Raw genomic sequence first — 20,790 nt, 5'->3', positions numbered from 1 at the left:
CCACTCAACTAATTTCCCAGCCATGTCAGTAATTTGCCCTCAATTCTGTGGGCTTCTGCTTTAGTTAACAGTATCCTATGAAGGCATTTCCAAATGCTTTCCTTGAGGCTATATAAACTACATCCATAGACATTCCCCTGTGCACTACCTTCATCACCTTTTCAAAGTATTAAATGAGGTTTGTCAGGCATGACCTACACGTCATGTATCTATGTTGGTTCTCCCTGATTAGTGTTAATTTACTCTATCCTTGATTATATCCTTGGAGTAACTTTATTAAGTTACTCCATCCTTGATTCCAACATCCTTGGAAATGATCCAACAGTTTTCCCACTACAGTTGTGAGGCTAACTGGTCTGCAATTCCCTGAATTTCCTCTTTCGCCCCTCCTAAAAGAAATTTCTTCGAAAAAGTCTATTTCGCTACTTAAATTCTCAGATAGAAACATTGCTTCTGTTGTTTTTCTGTCCTATAAGGGATTAAATTTGTTTTGGATATCTGTAATCGGCCTGTTTTTCAATTTCATTTATCCTTTTGGTTGCCAATGGGCTTTCACTGCTCTCACTGTTTCTTTTTTTATATATCACTTGTGTCCCTTATTACATGGCGAGACTTCAAGGCTTCTGCCTCGCTCTCCATCTGTTCTCTTCTGGCTTTAACTACACATGTATTGTACTATTTATGCCGAGTGAGGAGCAGCTCTGTGAAATCTTTGCAGTGTTGCTTTAGGGTCCTAAAGCCAATCTGCAAAAAGCTTGCTTTCAATTTGGCATTTGACCATTTTGTTTCTTGGTAAGCAAGGCATCACAAGAGATTCAGCCCTTAAACTATAACAATTTTCAGTAGATTTATTTACATCTGGTTAACTCAACAATATTAAAAAATTATTGATAATAAAAAAAACAAAGAAATAACACATGCCTGTATCAACAATATCTTAATTATATTTCCATAGCTCTTCTTTACTTCAAGGATGCCTCCCTTTTCTTATAGGATTGTTGAAGATATGTCATTGAGTAACAAGAAGGAAAGGAACTTGTTAGGAACAGGAAGGAAAAAAGGCACTATGGTAGAGGAAATGTATTATAGTACTTACTTGAAGAACACATAATAATTTTGTTGGAAATGTATAACTAAAACAAAAATTGATTCCTCTGAATGCTACAGTTAACAAAATTCTGAACTTATTTTTATAAACATATTAAAAGTTTCATAATACATGAAATCTTTATCCAATTAAATTATCACCTCTGGAATGAACACCGAGTTACCACTTAGAGTTTGAACTCCTGACTTCCTAAGATATCTCAGATGTACAGCCGTGTTTATTTACTGCTGAATTATCAGTTGTGGAACGACCTGTGTTCAGAGGCTGCAGTCACAGTTTCTTTTGTTTTCCCTGCCCACACAGTAAGACATGTCAGTTTGATGGGAATTTGTTATACAGAGTGCAAAATGTTGAACACATTATTACCCAAAGCTGCCTACACAGCTGACCTAAGCAGAGTCTGAAGATATGTTGTTAATGCCTGTCTCACATGATAAACATCGGTGCTGAATAAAAAAGCCTGGGAACATTCCATATTAAAACCTTGTCTTACTAGAAAGGGGAAAAAAATATATAATCATTCCAGATTATTTGGCAAACCTGTTCTTCAGTAATAACTTGCAAGAGGCACATTATTTTATGATCATTGATTTTCTCACACCAAAGAAGTGTTTGCCCAATTTTTTTTCATAAATTTTGTCCTCTCATAACATCAAGTTAAAATTCCTAGGGCTGAATTTTCCCAGAATTTGTCTAAATCCCAAAGTCATGGAAAGTTTCTCTCAGTGAGCACTAGTGACTTTGTGTGTATAGTCTTGTGCAGCTCACCTCCACAGCACTGCTCCCTCGCTATCCTGTGGTCAGCAGCAGCCAAACCGCTCCTGCTGCAGGTGCCGTTATAAAACCACAGCCATGCACCATTTCAAATGCTGCCAGCTTGGTCAGAAGTAGCTACCTGTGTCAGTGGGGTGTCCATATGGACATACGTGCAGCAGTGTCAAGGAAGGTTAATGATATTCTGCCCTCCTTGGGGATAGGTGTCCATGCTACCATCTCTCTCACACTCACCCAAACTTTGAGGGAATAGTTAGATATGGGGAAGTGACAGATGTAGTGAATCTATCAGGAAGGTTATTTATGTGACGGAACAAAGGGATCGGTTAAAGTGTGACTGCTTTAACGCAAAGAATGCCAGAAATAAGAGCGATGAACTTAGACCATGGATCAGTACTTGGGACGATGATATTGTGGCCATAACGGAGACGTGGGTTTCACAGGGGCAGGACTGGTTGCTTGATGTTCCAGGGTTTAGAACATGTAAAAAGAACAAGGAGGGTGGAAAAAGAGGAGGGGGTGTAGCAGTGCATCACAGCTACAGAAACGAAAGTTGTTGAGGAAGGTTTGTCTACTGAGTCAGTTTGGGTGGAAGTTAGGAACAGCAAAGGAGCAGCCACCTCATTGGGGATTTTCTACAGACCCTCTAATAGCAGTAGAGAGATTGAAGAACTGATAAGGCGGCAGATTTTGGAAAAATGCAGACGTGGCAGGGTTGTTGTTCTGGGTGACTTTGACTTCCTCAATATTGACTGGAACCTTCTTAGTGCAGATGGTTTGAATGGAGCTGTTTTGTCAGGTGTGTTCAGGAGGGTTTCCTTACTCAGTATGTAGACAGGCTGTTGAGGGGAGAGGGCACTTTAAATTTGGTGCTCAGCAATGAGCCAGTACAGGTGTCAGACCTCGCGGTGGGAGAACACTTTGGTGACAGTGACCACAACTGCCTCACATTTACCATAGCCTTGAAGAAGGAAAGATGCCATTACCAAGGGAAGATATTTAATTGGGGAAAAGAAATTATGACACTATCAGCCAGGAGTTGGGAAATACAGATTGGGAGCAATTGTTCCACAGAAAGGGCACAGCCGACATGTGGAGACTGCTTAAGGAACAGTTGTTGTGAGTGATGCACAAATTAATTCCTCTGAGACAGGTAAGCAGGGGTAAAATTAAGGAGCCTTGGATGACGAGAACAGAGGAGCTTCTCATCAAAAGGAAAAAGGCAGCTTATGTAAGGTGGAGGAAGCAAGGATCTAGCACAGCTTTAGAGGATTCCAGGCTAGCTAGAAAGGAGCTCAGAAATGGACTGAGGAGAGACAGGAGGGAACACGAAAAAGGCTTGGCAGGAAGGATTAGTGAGAACCTAAAGGCATCTTACTCATACGTGATAAATAAGAGAATGAGCAGAGAGAAGGTAGGGCCGGTCAGGGATAGTGTAGGGAACTTGTTTGTGGAGTCTGAGCAGATACAGGAAGCCCTAAATGAGTTTTTTGCTTTGGTTTTCACTAAGGAAAGGGACCTTATTGTGAATGAGAACTTTGAGGAGCTGGGATACAGGCTTGAACAGATCAAAATTGATGAAGTTGATGTGCTGGAAATTTTGGCAAAAATTAAGATTGATAAGTCCCTAGGCCAAGACTAGATTGCTATGCCACTGGTGAAGATCTTTGCTTCCTCACTCTCCACGGGAGTCGGTCTGGAGGATTGGAGGGAGGTGAATGTTGTTCCTCTTTTCAAGAAGGGGAACAGGGAAATCCCTGACAATTGCAGACCAGTCAGACGTACGTCTGTAGTCAGCAAGGTTTTGGAAAGAATTCTGAGGGATAGGCTTTATGACTATTTGGAAAAGCATAGTGTGATTAAAGGCAGTCAGCATGGCTTTGTGAGGGGCAAGTCATGCCTCACAAATCTAATTGAGTTCTTTGGGGAGGTGATGAGACAGGAAGACAAAGGCCGAGCAGTGGATGTGGTGTATTTGGATTTCAGTAAGGCATATTTTTAAGGTTCCCACAATAGGCTCATTCATAAATGCAGGAGGTATGGGATACAGGGAGATTTGGCTATCTGAATTCAGAATTGGTTGGCTGACAGAAAGCAGAGAGTGGTTGTAGATGGAAAGTATTCTGCCTGGAGGTCAGTGGTGAGTGGGGTCCCGCAGGGCTTTGTTCTTGGGCCTCTGCTCTTTCTAGTTTGTATGAGGAGGTTGAGGGATGAGTTAGTAAATTTGCCAATGACGCAAAGGTTGGAGGTGCCGTTGATAGTATCGAGGGCTATTGCAGGCTGCAACATGACATAGACAGGATGCAGAGCTGGGCTGAGAAATGGAAAATTCAGTTCAACCTGGATAAATGTGAAATGATGCATTTTAGAAGGTTGAATTTGAATGCTGAATATTGGACTAAAGTCAGGTTTCCTGGCACTGTGGAGGAACAGAGGGATCTTGGTGTTCAAGTGCATAGATCCCTCAAAGTTGCCACCCAAATAGATAGGGTTGTTAAGAAAGCATTTGGTGATTTGGCTTTCATTAACAGGGGGATCGAGTTTAAGAGCCGTGAGGTTTTGCTGCAGCTCTACAAGTCCCTGGTGAGACCACACTTGGAATATTGTGTCCAGTTTTGGTCGCCCTACTATAGGAAAGATATGGAGGCCTTGGAGAGGGTACAAAGAAAGTTGACCATGATGCTGCCTGGACTGGAGGGGCTTGCCTTATGAAGAAAGATTGACTAAGCTTGGCCTTTTCTTGCTCGAGGGAAGGAGGAAGAGAGGAAACCTGATCGAGGTATACAAGGTGATGAGAGGCATGGATAGAGTCAATAACCAGAGACGTTTCCCTAGGGCAGGATTGACTGGCATGAGGGTCATAGCTTTAAGATATTAGGAGGAAGATATAAAGGAGACATCAAACGTAGATTCTTTACGCAGAGAGTTGTGAATGCATGGAATGCGTTGCCAGTTGTGGTGGTGGAAGCAGAGTCATTAGGGACGTTTAAGAGACTGCTGGACATGCACATGGACAGCAGTGAATCGAGGGGTGTGTAGGTTAGGTTATTTTATTTTCGATTAGGAATAATCCTCGGCACAACATCGGGGGCCGAAGGGCCTGTTCTGTGCTGTACTTTTCTCTGTTCTATGTTCTAAACATTGCCATTCTATCCACTTCTCCCCAAGGCTCATGATCCATCCATCACTCTCAATTTGCATGCAGCTCTCACCACCCTATTCCCCAAACCACTAACTCCTCCTTCCCTTCTGCACTTGGTATTTGCTCATCTTTCTTGCCTGAGAATGATTTAAGAAATGCTCCCATTAGATTTCAGTCATGGCTGATAGGCTGAAGGTCGTGCAGTATTTAATCTGATTTCACAAACTGTAGATGTGACATTAATGTCAGGTTGTGCTATGCTGCAACATGTTCATCCATTGACTATTCATTGCTGGCAAACATGGCAGACTATCTGGCTTTATGCCTGTGCCAAACAGCAAGACAGGTCAAGGCAGAGATGCTATAAGCACCAAGTGATTGATGATGAGGTAGCAAGCTAACAACGCTGAGATACACACAGTTCCGCCATAAGTGATGTGTACCTGTCCCGTTCACAAAGTGGCCTCACAACAGCATCCTAATGTAAAGTGTTGGTGGATTCGAAGGGGTAGTACCAAATATCTGAACTGTATCATGTGGTTCCCAAATATGTCACGATGATGTTGTGAGACTGGTGGCTTGCCGGTGGATGGGAATGAGGATGCCAAGCTATCACTGCCCCTGGAGTTTGCAATGGATGTTGGGGAATGCTGGATTTGCAGGATCCCACCAAGTAGCCATATCAACTTAAGAGTTTAGGAATGATGCTATATAGCTCTCCTCCAGTATCTGGAAAAATAGCAAACTGCATATAAACGAGGTATAATAGGTCATAATGTCATGTTGAGACCCTGCCAATGCACATAGATCATTCATTCTCTTGGGCACTGGATCTAGTTTCTCTTATGGTCCTATAGCCATAGTCCTCTACAGTCACCTGGAGTCACCTTTTGTTGCAACTCCTCGGAATCAATTCATAGCTTTACTCCTGGATGGTGTGCAGGGGAACATCTAATGAAGCACTGCTGCAAGGTGAAGCACCTTTTTGCCTGGTCTTTGACATCTCCAGAGTGGATGATGCTGTGGTGAGACTGGTGGTTTGTCGACGGATGGGAGTGAGGATGCGAAACAATCGCTGCCCTTGGAGTGTGCCATAGATATTGGGGAATGCTGGATCCCGCCAGGTAGCCATTCCAACTTCCGACTGAGCAGAGGTTAAATGATGCTCCTGGATTGCTGTCTGGGGGTCTATCAAATAAAGGCAGCCAGAAGTTGGAATGGTGAGGTATGCAGTGGGATGGTGCGAGAGGAGTTTGGGTACAGAATGTGCTGCCTGCTAGCCTACTAAATCAGACTTTTCACCCATACAGAATGCATGAGGAGTTGTAAAGAACATAATTCCACCACAATGTATACCACTCACTGGGGGCAGGAAAATAAACATGCATTTTGGCCTCTGAAAAAAAAATTAGAAACCTGGAAATCTGTAAAATAAAATCAGAAAATGCTTAAAGGAAAGAAAAGAGTTAAAGTTTTGGAGACAGAGTGTCATCTTCTTTGGATTTGAATCTGTCTAAAGATCTCTCTGATCCAACAGATTGAATGCAGGTGATTAGGTAATTAGTCTGATTAGACACTTAATCTAGACCCAAATTCTTACATTTAATAGAATGGCAGCTTAAAAGCTGCAAAACATTGTGATTTGAAGAAGGTGGGTGACCTTGAAGTGAGTTTTTATTTATGTTCCTGGCTTCTTTTTAATGACTCAGTCATCAAGGGAATGTCTTCAGAATTGTACATTTAATTGTGCCTTGATTTGCTCCAACAGCTCAGTTTGCAAACATCAGCACTGTGCACTGGCTCTTCACAAACCCCCAACCATTCAGCTTTTACTGTCTCTCCTATGTTTTAATTTTTGGAAGATTTTACTACCACAGGAATTGAGGATGAGGGAGTGAATCACTTCCATAAGTGCCTAGGCTGCTACCAAAGAACAGCCAGTTAATTTCCTACCACCCACTGTTATATGCAAATTTCTGCTTTGACATTATATCAGCCACCCATTAAACACATTATGCAAACCTTAATGCAACGATCTCTGCAGTTTTCGGTCCAGATGTTAACTCTTTTTAAAGCACAGCATTTTAAAGTCAATTGGCCATAATTTGTTGTAGGAGTGACTCCCATGGGAGCATGTTTAGATTTATATTTATTTTGGTGACAAATCATTGAACGTAGAGTTCACAATGTCAGTACAAGAAAGCAGGACTCAAAATGTCCAGGCCAGACAACTGTGTATCTGCTTAACCAATCAGAAATTAACACCATAAAGGCATTCAAAATGGAATGGGTGGCTTCTATTATCAAATCAGGCACAGACAGATAAATATAGAAATTTTTGAAAACTTGAGAAAGACGATATAAAAATCAATTTTACATTTTAAAATCTCTAATAATTAAAACCTGAAAGAATGATAGTTACTCAACGCAACTCTTATGTCAATCCATTTTAAGAGACTGAAGGGTTTTATACCAGGAATGAATTTGCTAAAGTTTTAGGTCATAACTACTGCACAAATATAGCAACATCATGTTATTCAGTGCATTTCAAAGGTGAGACAAGTAGAGAGAGAGATGACGTTTTCGGCATGCAAACACCTTCCCAATGCCAGATTCTTCAATTTGGACTTTAGTGATACGAATAAAGCCTCGTCTCACCTCAAACATAGTGGCAGGATGTTCTCAGGCTGATTTAGTAGAATATTCCCTGCCATAATTGACTGCTTTATTTCCTCCCATACTCTCAAAAATGTCTTTTATGACACTTGTGAGAAGCTATACCACTGAAAAGTAGAAAGGTAGAACAAAAGCCCTATGAACATGATCATATCCATTGAGTAAGCTATTGGCTTGTGCAAGATTCAATTCTAGTGCCTTTGGTTCACACCAGCAAAGTTTTCCACAATGCTAGTGATGTACTGTCATTTATAAACAGGAAGCTATAGACAGCACTGGATATACTGGAGGAAGAAAGCATTCCCACAGTCAATAATCTATCTGTTCCAATGGCATCAAGCTCTCATCTTCTACTCCTACCATGAGTTACCTAAAAGCTATTGTTCATCTGATATATAAGATGAAGTAAAATGGGGACAACTAGATAATGGAGACATAAATAATAATACATAACCATTTGAAATAAATTTGATGCCTTTATACTTTTAAACACCAAACTAATTTCTGTGGTAATGCTATTTTTTTTTCCATTTTCTATTACTCCTACACAGTGCAACACCTGAGGCTTCTGCTGAATGCCCTGCTGTGAGAACTGTGATACTTGTGAGGCACATCCTCTGAGGATGCCTCCAAAAACTGGCTTTCCTTTGCTGAGGTTCCATGATTGGATCGGTTGTCTTTGTCTTGACAATTGTAATACGAATCTATTCTTTCTCCGAAGGAGTTCCCTTTCAGTATCCTACCTTGAATAGTCAGGTGTAGGACATGATATTGCCAGATCACTCCAACAACTTGGTAAACCTGAAAACATGTTGCTAGTAATGTGGTTCAGTTAAGTAGCTGCAGCTTCACTAAATTTGGATTACTAACAAACTATCAGTTAAATTTGTACTTTTGAGTTCAGACATGAGGGAATACTGTATACTTAGAGAATTTATCTGGAATTAGCCATTAGTGACACAGTGTCATGCTTGATCCAGTTGCTGAAACAGATCACATCTTACTGTAGGTAGAGTTGGAAGGTTTCTTAATCAACATTCCTCCCCTACTGTGTACAAGTTGACTACCCTGCCTTGATTGGATTCATTTTATTAAATGCTTTGGAAAATTACTTGGATGTATAAGTGAAGTTCATACTTTTTCTTTTGTTCCCAGAAATATAAGTTTTCTGATGATTTGAAACAATTGCAGGCCAATCCTGCGTCTGCAGACTGTAGGACACAGGGCTGCATCAGCATTGGCATCAGCTACCTATTAGGATTGATTCTAGTAACCTCCACCTCAGCATAGCCTGAAAAAGGTTTCCCTAGCCCAGTGTGAGGTAGCCAGAGTTCACCTGACATCTGCAAAAGCAAACCACCTCCCCAATTCGCCCCCACCCCAACTCCCAATCATGCAGCTGCTGGTAAAATGCCAACAGTCCACAGGGAGAGGCCCTGAATTGCTACCCATTGGACTCAATGGTCTTTGATCAGAGGGCCATCTTTCCCACTACTGGCAAAGAGACAGGAGGTTGATGGGAACACTATCCCATCACGTTCCCTCAACCTTTTGCAGCTATTGCCATTTCCCAGCTCTTCCCTAGAAGGCTGGTAAACTCCAACTCAATGAATCTATTTTTCTCCCAACAAACACATGCCAAATCTGCTGGACATGCTGACATTTTGTGTTTTTTTTAACTTCAGGATTGTAACATCTTTTGTAGTTTGCTTTTTGTCCTTTGCTGATTTCCTGTAAAAAAAATGAAGGCATCAAAAGAAAAACCTTGAAAACCATGATCAAGAACTTTTTGGTATGTTGTGTTTAAAAGGAAAGAATTTGCTCTTTGAACATATAAGGAAAGCTTCCACAAATGATTCTTGGCTTAGTTGTGAAAAGCTTTCAGTATTGCTGTTACTTTAGATAGTTGAGGTCTTTGGAAATGCAGTTGCCCCTATCTCTTGGATCTCCTTGTCACAAAATTTACATTCAAAGTCATAGAAGGAAACAGAAGCAAAGATGATAAAGTCAGGGTCAATATAAATCCAAGTAATTTTAATAGCTTTCTATACTGAAGTACATTCCTAGTCTAAGGCAAAAATGTAAGTGAAACTGTCATGGTGCAGACTTTTATCTGTTAGGATTGTGATAAAGACGAGAAGTAATAACAAACCACTGGATACCCTAATGGATGTTTTTCTTCTCAATTCATCCATGCTATACGGGATTTAAACAATTGCTAGCGAGTAGTACTTGAACAGTTTGTGACACTTGTAGTCAGTTAAGACTCACTATATATTAGAGTTTATCTGTACAACATACTTTTCTCATTACTCCATAATGTAACTATTTCATGGCTTCAATATCAGTGATGTGGAGAAGCCGGTGGTGGACTGGGGTGGTCAAAGTTAAAAATCATACAACACCAGATTATAGTCCAACAGGTTTATTTGGAAGTACTAGCTTTCAGAGAACCACTCCTTCTTCAGGTGGTTATGGATAAGGACCATAAGACACAGAATTTAAGATTACAGCAAAAGATTACAATGTCAATCAAGTAAAATGATATATTTCACAAACGTCAATTGTTATTAAGTCTTTAAGGTTAACTTGCAACAACAATCGAGGTTTGTTAAATATATCATTTCCATTGCATGATAATAATCTTTTGCTATAAATTCTGTGTCTTATGGTCCTGCTCCACAACCACCTGATGAAGGAGTGACACTGCAAAAACTAGTGCTTCCAGATAAACCTGTTGGACTACCACCTGGTGTTGTCATTTTTAACTTCAAAATCAGTGGCCAAATGCAACAAAAATTTACACCTAGCATTTATTACAGTTTCTGAAACAAACCAACTGAATATTTAGTGCATGCCACAACATATTAACTGTATACTGAAAAGGAAGAAAAATCAGTTGGATTTGGGGTGACTAAAATTGGAGAATGAAATTGTGAACATGGGCAATGTGAGCAGTAGAAGACCATTTGGTCAAACATGCTGTACCATTCAACTAAATCCTGGCTGATCTTTTACCTCAATAGTACTTTTCTAACATGATCCCCAAACACTTTAATATCTGTAAATCTAGAAATCTAGCAATCGCTGTTTTAACTATATTTGATAATTGGGCCTACACAGCCTTCTGCAATACAAATTTCCAAAGATTCGCTGCCTGCTGGGTGAAAAAATTCCTCTTCATCTCAGTTTTAAATGGCCTACCTCTATTTTGAGGCTGTCTTCCTTGTTTTTAGACATCCCAACAAAGAGAAACATCCTTCCTACATTTATCCCGTCAAGCCCTGTATTAATTTTGTGTGATTCAATAAGATCACCTCTACTCAGCTAAACTCCAGAGAATATAGGCCCAAATTCTTCAATCTCTCTTCAGAGCATATCTCCTCCCCAACCAATCCCAGGGGCTAGTCCACTAAAACTTTGTTGCACTCTTAATACTCCAGATGCGCTCTTACCAAACATTTATGTAAAATACATTAAGATTGATTTACTCCAGCATTCAAATCTTCCTGTAACAAAGGTCAACATGCCCTTTATCTTCTGAATTGCTTGCTTTATTTACAAATTAACTTACACTGACGTATAAGCTCAGATACACAGTTCCTTTTGGACATCAACACTTCTCAATCTCTCACCATTCAAGATTCCACGTTTCTGCTTTTACTATAACATAACTTCACATTTTTTCACATTATATTCCATCTTCCATCTGAGACACTTGCTGAGCCTGTCTAAATCTCTGTTAAGTTTTTTGCATCCTTTTCACAACACATATCCCCACCTAGTTTTTGTGCCAGCAGCAAATTTGGAAATATTGTATTTGGTCCTCACATTCAAATCCTTAATATAGGTTGTGAATACTTGGAACCCATGCACGATACCCTACTCATCACTGACTGGCAACCTCAAAACAGCCTGTTTATTTCGACTCTGTTTTCTGCCCATTAACCAATTCTTGTTCTTTCAAACACATTGCCCCTGCGTTTCAGAAGTTCTTTATAATGATACAGTCCATATGTAAAAGGATTGTTTTTCAATGTTAGCACTCTATTTTCCTAAATGGATAATGTTATGTAAAGGCTTTAGGACACTGCAGCAATATTACAATAACATCACAGAGCTGCTTTCTGCATGGCATAAATAACAGTGTGGGTGGAGTTAGATACAAAAAGTTGTTCTTTTTTCCCCCACAGTGAAATAAATTCCTAATTACCAGGAGTAAAACATAACACTTTTGTTATATGATTGCATTATTACTTTGAAGTGTAATGTTTAAAAAGCAAGATCTTGGACTTGGTATGTTTTCGGAGAGCCACAAATTGAGAATGATTTTAGATTGTATACATAATTTTCCAGTATATGCTAGTGCTATCGGTCAGCTGACGATTTTCATTTTTCTTGACATTTTCTTTCCACCAACTTTCGTTACGACAAATTTCACATATCTTTGAAGTAAAAATTATTGTCTTTTATTTAAAAGAAAAATATTTTCCAAGCAAAATCCAATTAAAACAAGACAACACAATGTCTGGCAAAATTAAGTTCCAAGTGGTTTAATATGTAGAAAATAACTTTCTAACAATAGTTGGCAATCATTTCTGCATCATGAATTTCTGTTATTGTGACCTTCAATGATAGTGCTGAACATTTTAATAGAAATATTCTCTGGGAAGCATTCAAGGTGAACAACTTCGCAATGAACATCCCAGTGTCATTCTTTCTTTTGCAATACTTCAGTCTCCAAAATGTTATTATTTAACCACTTTGGCAGGTACTGTAAGATCATGCCTCTGATAATGAAATGAAATAATGAAATGTGTATGTATGGTTGAATATAAAAATCTAGATATTGCTTCTCCTGTGTTTGCATGAAGTTTAATATGGAGAAATTATACTATTTCAAAAACTGCAATATTAAAATATTAGGGAAGAAAACAAAACATGATTATACTTGAAGTCCCAAAACAGACTATATATAGGTTCTTAAAGATTGATCCTATGAGTATTGCTGAAGAACATTCCAATCCATTTCCAAACAGTGTGGGACAATTTTTCGAATGCTCTTTATGAAATATATAGAAAAAAAATACAGCAATGAAGCACAAACAAATGGGGAATTTTCCTTGAGTCTTAATAATAAAAGTAAATGCTCTTATTAATAAATAAAATGGAGAGCTCAAGGGATGTTGCATCAATGTGTAATCTGTGCAACTAAAAAAAATCAGTTATGAACACATTCACAGTAAAGCCTGACTGGGGAAGGTTTTTAAAAGCAAGTGGGTGCAAAAATAACACTAGCAATTATTCTGCTGTTGTTAGTATTGCTATTAATCTAGATCTTGTCTAAAAAACCTTGCAACAGAAATGTCTCCTTTATATCTAAAACAGCCTGCAGCCTGTCCCTTTCCCACAGCACTGAAACCAAAGGTCACCCAAATAAAATTGATTAATTCATCTCAGTGATTGAAGCTGGAATATTTCTGGTTATTACACTCACTGCTGGGTAATTTACTCACTCGGCCATCAAGTGTGAACTTAAAGCTCTGCCCTTTAAATTTGCAGTTATCAAGATGATATAACAGCATTTAAATTGAATCATTGTTTTGATACGTTTACACAAAAACAGATTTCAACTAATTAATTGTTTTTTAAAGATCTACTCATACAGTATTTTTGATCAAAATTGGAAACTTCACCAATAATTTTAAGTACAATAAATATGCAGGTTTTGTATGTACTGCATACTCAGCTCCAACTGTTATCACTATTTTCTTTATAAATCTACAGTGTTGTAAGCCCTTAGAATACTTATTAACAAATCCACATGCCTTGTTCTAAAATCTTCTTCCTTCACTGGTAAACTTTGTTCATTTCAAAGTAACTGGAAAAACTGACATCTCAACTGTTTTGTTTTGCAAGTATGATTCTTACAGCTTAATTACTGAATTGTAGATATTCAATATCAGTCTATCTTTTTCAAGATGAAACAGATGAGCAAAGGTGAAGAGTTAAAGTGACCAATAGGAATCAGAAGAGAAATAAGTGGAAAACGAATATCAAACAAAAATAATTGTAATTTACACTAGACCATTTTTAACTTAGAAAATACGCTTTTATCTTCCACTATAGAATTACATATTCATTGTTCCACAAAATATGCATCTAATTTCATGATATGAGCAATAATTTACAGGAAAGTATATACAATCTACTGGATACTAAAATGACCAGTTTCTACCCAATTTTCAATCATGTTTACATTGATCTAAAGATACTATGTACACCTACAGCCTAGTGGAAAACCAGCAGCTGAACAGGTAAATCAATTTCATTTCAATATTATTGCAAAGTATGTCCTCAATACTATGTTTTCACATACTTGATACATTTAGGAGTTAGCATTCTTCCAGAGATAGAATTGGGACACTAAGAAGATTTTTTGATGTACAGAGAAAGATACAGTTTCAGTAAATGTCAAGAGCAAAGAAACAGCACATTTTCTAGTACACCTGCATATATTCCAATAGAGAATATACAGAAGAACATGATATCAGAACTGACATTACATTTGTTTGCCAATATTACAAGTGTTGTTAGATAATGGGAAAGAACAAATATGCTTTGAACAAACAAAAATAGTAATCTAATCAGGAATTGTATTTTCAACAACAAAGTGATTATAGGAAGGTATAGTATCACTCAAATGTGCTAATTTAATGGTAATTAAAACAACTCATAGAAGACAAAGGCATGTGAAATAGTCCATTTAAAAAGACTTTTATAAACAGTTATGTAGATAGTGTTTGACATCTCAAATACTCTGTGCAGTTCAATTGACGTATAAGATTGATCAATCTATAGTATTAAATTACAAAATACTTTCTCTAATAAAACTGAGTTCATTATAGTATTTATGTGCAACACTTAATCTTTTACAATATCTATAAAGAAGATAAAATGATTATATATACACACAGAGGCTGTTTAGTTGCCGACATGCATCTAATGTTTTATCAGCATAACAGGCCTGACAAGAGACGCTACTCCTTCAAGTCAGGGTACATAAAAAGGCAATTTAAAGAGGATAAAATTGAGATGCAGCTTCTGATGACTGTATTTCCACCTGAGCCATTTTGAACTGAGTACATTGCAGCCATTTACGGAGTACTGATGAATTTGTGCTCATCTGCCCAGATCCCTGGAAAGATTGCAAGACATGATGGTTGACATTATTCTGGATTGATTGAAGGCGCAACTGCAGACCCGCTGAAAGATGCTGTTGAGTTAAGGCCAGGTGGAAATTAAAAGTTGATTAGTTATAATATTTATTATTAAAAAGTAAAAACAATGTGCAATCATACTAACCTTTGGTGGTTAGCAATAACACTTACCTTTAAATTTGACTGAATCATTGGTAACCACATTGGTATCAGCTGTTCAAAGAAGAAAAGGTTTACAAATTATAATTGTTTTCAACAGTTAAACAAAACATTAGACATTAATTTCCTGCCAAATCACTGCAACCAAAAAGTATAAATTATGTTAAAATTTTATCAACTGTAATCTGCTACTAGCACCTTAAGCATCTATAGATTCTAAAATGCAAATTATTTGGAACAATTTAACAGTGAAGAGCTGAATAGTGCGATGACACAGAGAATGCTGGAGAAATTCATCAGGACAGCAGAATTGTTCTGAAGAGTCATCCCAGACTTGAAAAGTTAACCCACTGCCGTCAGATCTGCCAAATTTCTCCAGTGGTCTCTGTGGTTGCTTCAAATTACCAGCATTTTGCTTTTATTACTATGATGACAGACCACATTAGAACTTCGATCTTTTCTCTCTTATAGCTTTGGGACATAGATTCATCTAAGCAATTTGCACCTTAATGATCCTGACATTAGCAAGTGATAAGCAAGCACATGGAACTGAATTTTCCCATTTCCAGTGAGTGTTTTGTCGAGTGAGATTCATAGTGCCCAGTCCATTGTGGCACATCACACAATCTTCTGCATCATCACTGCCAGGACCTACCAGCATCATGTCACTGGCACAACATTTAAATACCAACTGCAAACCCTTTGGATGCCGGAAGCAAGGAACTGCTCCTCACACCATGCTGCTTGACCAGTATAACTGAGGGCATGGCCCCGAAAGGAAAGTTCATACAGTGATTTTCTAATAGAGACTGAGAGGTGCTGCTTGATGATGTAGCAGAAATACCTTATATTGTGACAACCAACGGAAGCCATATCCCCAGTCTCAACTCACCAAGACCAAGTTAGTAGACCACATCCTTTCTGTGTCCCAGGTTAAACACACAGCAGTGCAGGAAGAAGGTAAATCATCTTCAGTGTTCTGCAAGGTGAAGTGCCACCATCTTCTCTGTTACCTCACACTCACTTTGACTGGACCACTGCACAGTCACTGCACTCTCACCCAGACTTATGCATTACAATTCTTACTATTGCATACATCATGTCCATTCAACAGCCCTCACCCACCTCAACTTCCCAAACTACTAACTTGCTTCCAGCTCACTCAACGTGGGCACTTCATCACCTTTCCTGTTCTTCCAGCCAGTTCCATCATACTCAAGCCCTGCCCTTAGTGAGCTTCATTGTGCTGCCCTCCCAATTCCACCAGCACTAACTCATTATTAATCTGTATGAGTTCTTAAGCCCTTTTAGACAACTAATTCCTGCTCTTCTCTTATGTGGATACATGTGGCATTCAAAAAACCTTGGGCAAAAAACAGCTGTCTGCTGGAGACACTCAGCTCCACCTTCATCTTGGAGGGGGAACCTACTGATGCCTGATAGAATGCACGGACAAAGTTGTCACCTGCACATCCCACCAGTTCAAAGACTTTCAAATCAGTGAGTTCTCCATGCAGATTAGATTCAGGAGCACATTCTGGTGAGCACATCACTAACATGTCTCCACAGCTGAGGAGAAACCCCAAGGTCACTAGTGCTCAAAATACTGGCTGTAAGCCACCACAATAGGTCAACCTAAAGAAAAGGCACCCATACACTGCACAAACCAGGCCCTCCCACACTTCAAGCCTAGTATCTGAATGCAGGAGCTCTAAGACACTGGCTTCCAATGATACTATGGAATGTGTTTCCAAAAGGCCAAGCCCAGTTGTTAGCTTCTACTTTCGCTTGTCCAATTACATATGCTCAGCTGACATGACAAGGAAGTAGTATGAACAATGCAATGGCCCTGATTATGCACTCCTGGACAAAGAACTGCTCATGAAGTACAAGTTGCACAGAATTCTATTTTGAATTGCCCCCTTTCCCTCAGTGACCCCAATTCCAATGAAGTTTTTCCTGCTTTCCCTAGAACTTTCCCCAATAAGCCACTGGCCATCATTGAGCAAATCCCCATGACTGGCAGTATTGATAAATTGTGGAGCTGCAAAAAGCACAGCAGGTCAAGCAGCATCAGAAAAGCAGGTGAGTCAAAGTTTTGGGCAGGACCTTTCATCAGGATAAGTCCTGCCTGAAACTTTGACTCTCCTGATCTTCTGATGCTGCTTGACCTGCTGTGCTTTGTCCAGCTCAACCTTTTATCAACTCTGACTTCCCAGTATCTGCAGCCCTCATTATTTCCACATCTGACAGTGGCTCACCCATTCAATAGTGTAATGTTAGCAGCCTACAAAAAAGCTCTAATACTCCTGTGCACTAAAAAGCAATGCAAGTCACAGAGCATGGCAGCTTCAAGTAAGCACAAAGTAGTCAGCAATATGAAATGAAGCTAAGAGCTTAGATTGGTGGTTTCCTGATAGTGGCTTGTGCAGAGGAAGATGGCATCTATGGAGCATGAGCAGGTTGTAGTGAACACCACGTTGGATGAAGGCCATGATGAGATTTCAGTCACCAGGCACCCATTATGTCTTCCATGTCAAGAATTTGTGCCAACTAGGTTATTGAGGACGGGGAGAATTGGAAGTGGCATACATGTAAATGAGATATGTAGAGCTAAAAATGAGGTGCACGGCTATGGGAATAAGGTAGCCATTACTCAATAGGAAGATTCTGAAGTCGCCATTTAAAGCTTAAGGAGAAAATTGAGAATATTTTCTCAATGAAGAGATTCTGATTTTGTTTCATTCTCACCATTTCCCATGTAACTCCTGGGAAAAGAAAATCCTGCTCATGGTGCTTTCATGCAAATTCATTGAGCCCTTGAAGACCTCTTGACATCCATTCTTTATATAAGATGCAAGTTTGTACAATTTATTTTTTCTTTGCTCTCCAAAACAACCATGAGTCTCAGTAACAAGGCTGATTTGTGCATCAATAGCATACATCCCATTTGTATAAAGACGCAGTAGTTGGAAGATTAATTATTAGTGATGTTCATCTCATTGTGCAGATCAGTCAGGTCATATATTCCTTAAGCCACAGAAGCTGCAACTCCAACACATATCAACAGGAACCTTTCAACTTCATTTTAGACAATGCTTAAAAATCCCATAATTTTCCATATTGTTCTTAGTATTAGTTCAGCTGTCTCAGTGGCACTTTCATCATCAAGTAAGGGGTTTACAGACTCAAACCCCATTATCTCACCTCAATACAATACTGATTAAGTGCTGCATTACTGGAGGTACTGTCTTCAGATGACTCAGATAAATGCACAAGATTTTAAAACAGTATATTTTTTAAAAAGCAAATGCAGTTTTCTTGCAGTTATATTCAACATTTTCTCTACAACTGGCATAAATAAATAGATTATCTGGTTACTGACTCACTGTTTAATTGGCTCTTACTAAGCTCAATAGGTTACCAGAGTTACTGCACATTGACTGCTTTTGAAAAATAATCCAGTGGCTGTAAAAGATGTTGAATGTCATGAAAAGGTTACAGAATGTAAACTAAGTGAAACATATTCCTTCCATATTGAGCTGTGAATTAACTGCACATTGGCTTGCTGCAAAATGATACAGTAATTATTTATACTATAATAATTAGCTATGTATATCTATCTCATATTATCCAGGATCTATATTAGGCTATAAGAGAATAATTGTGATGGTTGTATTTTATTTTATTTTCTATCTACTAGGGTTGGACATCTTGACCAGAATGAACTCCACCTTCGATGATATGAAGCTTGACAGAATGTCTGATTTATGAAATACAATTATTCTGCATTACCTATGTCACGGATCCAAGTTATTTGGATCTATGAATCTAACTTTAGCTTTACTAATTTCCGGAGTGATTGAATGTTATTTGATCATGAAAATGTCAAAAATGAAACCAACCAAACTCCAAGTATAATAAAAATACCAAGATTTTATAAAAATACCATACCCTTCAATGTAAGCTCAAAATTATGGAAGTTCTTATAAGTCATTAACTGGAATCATTTCAAGCCATCTAGTATAGTTTCTAAAATAAAATCCATATAACCAGAAACTAAAAGTCAAAGGGAATTTATTTCATTACAACAATAAAATCAGCATTCACAATGCATTCTGTGGTGTAAAATGGGATTATTTCTCATGTAATATTTGAAATGCTCAAAATCTGAGCCATAGCAGTAAATCGCAAAAATAAGTATCTTTTTATACAGAACCACTGTTCATTTTTAAAATACAACCATTATTGACAGTGATATTTCCATAGTTTGCATGTTGAGCATTATGAATTTTCCACCTTTATGTAACTGAACCCAACAAAACATTGGATTTTCATGGGGGAGCTTGGAAGTTTCAGTCATAAAATATTCTGATCTAGCAGCACTTCTCCCTAAATGGCCCGCTCCCCACTGTACTTTAATTCCCAGGTGCAGGATGGAGTCAGGCCCTCTGCCTCTGAATGCAGTGCAAGGTGGTCAATTATGTTGCTGGCAAGAGCTGAGGTGGGCTGATTAGTATGTTCATCTCAGTTCTCTGGTACTTTTGCCCAGTTGTACTAGGTTTCTCCACCTCAACCCCTCACCACCCCCATGATCCTATATAAATAAAAAAAAATAGTGCTCCCATTCAAAAATGCTTGAAACTGAAGAAAAGCTAATGCATGAAACCCTTTTAAACAAATCAAATGGCATTGAGTAATTGATATGTTGTAAAAACAAATAAGCATCTATTTCACTAACTACATTAAAGACAATTAATTGTTCAGTAACATCCAAATATCTACATAGTCCCCTGCTGAGATAAGTAGTTTTAGACCTTTTGATTCTCATCATAGTAATACACCTTGGAATATCTAAATAATGGACTGTACTGAAATTGCTAAGCTGACCATCATACTGTTAGCAAAAATGGGGTCAACCAGAACTGGAGGTGGGACCTTTGCATTTAAGTTCCTCCAGATATTTTTAAAGATCCCCTAAGTCATACTGACTCAGTGAAGATATGTGCTATGTGTGTGTTAATTCCAATGATTTATAGGTAGCTTCACACAGAAATGGAATTTAAATGTTTTGTTTTTGTTTTCAAAATTAGAATAACTTGAGTGTAAATTTCTCATAACAGATTGCTAAAATAAATTCATATCTTAAAATTATGTGATGTGGAGCAAATTCCTGTTAAAAGGAGAATGAGTGCCATCCAGTTAGCACAGGCATGTAAGTATTCTGTAAAAACATGATCTCTCACATCAGATATATTAAAAATGTAATTACCTTCACAAAGATGGTTGAGTTGCATTCCTGTAGAGCTTCCATCAGATTGATAACATGCAAGCAAACCATTTCTACCATCTACAACACAGGGAATAAATTTTCACTTGAGAAAAGGTTAAAATAAAAGTTAATAGGTTTGTAATGTTGGTTTTTAGGGCGTTATTCAACATATTTGCACAAAAGTGAAAAGTTGGAAATCTGAAATAAAACTGAGAAAGCTGTTAATACTCAGCAGATCTAGCAGCTTTCTTGGAGACAAAAGGAGAGTGAATATTTTGAGTCACTGGCCTTTCAGGAAAGGTCTTAAGCATGAATACTGCTCCTTTCTTTGAACACACTGCCTGACCTGATCAATTTAGGTTATTGATCTTAAGGATACTTCTATAATTAATCAGAGAATTGGTGACACAATGGTTGTGTCCATGTCAGCTTTGTGCAG

The 20,790-nt window shown here is 38.4% G+C and overlaps 2 protein-coding genes across 4 annotated transcripts in view; one reads left to right on the top strand and one right to left on the bottom strand.

Moving 5' to 3' along the window:
* prima1 (proline rich membrane anchor 1) overlaps positions 1-18,999 on the top strand; it is a 162,406-nt gene extending 143,407 nt beyond the window's left edge. Inside the window, exon 4 of the mRNA XM_060829364.1 lies at positions 18,783-18,999. Coding sequence (XP_060685347.1) covers positions 18,783-18,822 — 40 coding nt within the window. The 3' untranslated portion in view covers positions 18,823-18,999. The remainder of the gene's footprint in view (positions 1-18,782) is intronic.
* LOC132818384 (protein unc-79 homolog) overlaps positions 14,688-20,790 on the bottom strand; it is a 213,267-nt gene continuing 207,164 nt past the window's right edge. For all 3 annotated transcript variants that reach the window (XM_060829360.1, XM_060829361.1, XM_060829362.1), the window contains 3 exons: positions 20,352-20,429; positions 15,092-15,133; positions 14,688-14,976 (listed from right to left, as the gene is read on the bottom strand). In XM_060829360.1, coding sequence (XP_060685343.1) covers positions 14,776-14,976; positions 15,092-15,133; positions 20,352-20,429 — 321 coding nt within the window. In that variant the 3' untranslated portion in view covers positions 14,688-14,775. The remainder of the gene's footprint in view (positions 14,977-15,091; positions 15,134-20,351; positions 20,430-20,790) is intronic.

Source organism: Hemiscyllium ocellatum, chromosome 8 (genome assembly GCF_020745735.1).
Source record: "Hemiscyllium ocellatum isolate sHemOce1 chromosome 8, sHemOce1.pat.X.cur, whole genome shotgun sequence".
Taxonomy (NCBI): domain Eukaryota; kingdom Metazoa; phylum Chordata; class Chondrichthyes; order Orectolobiformes; family Hemiscylliidae; genus Hemiscyllium; species Hemiscyllium ocellatum.
Note: the sequence above shows the minus strand (reverse complement) of the source record. Positions and strands in the feature narration are given on the sequence as shown.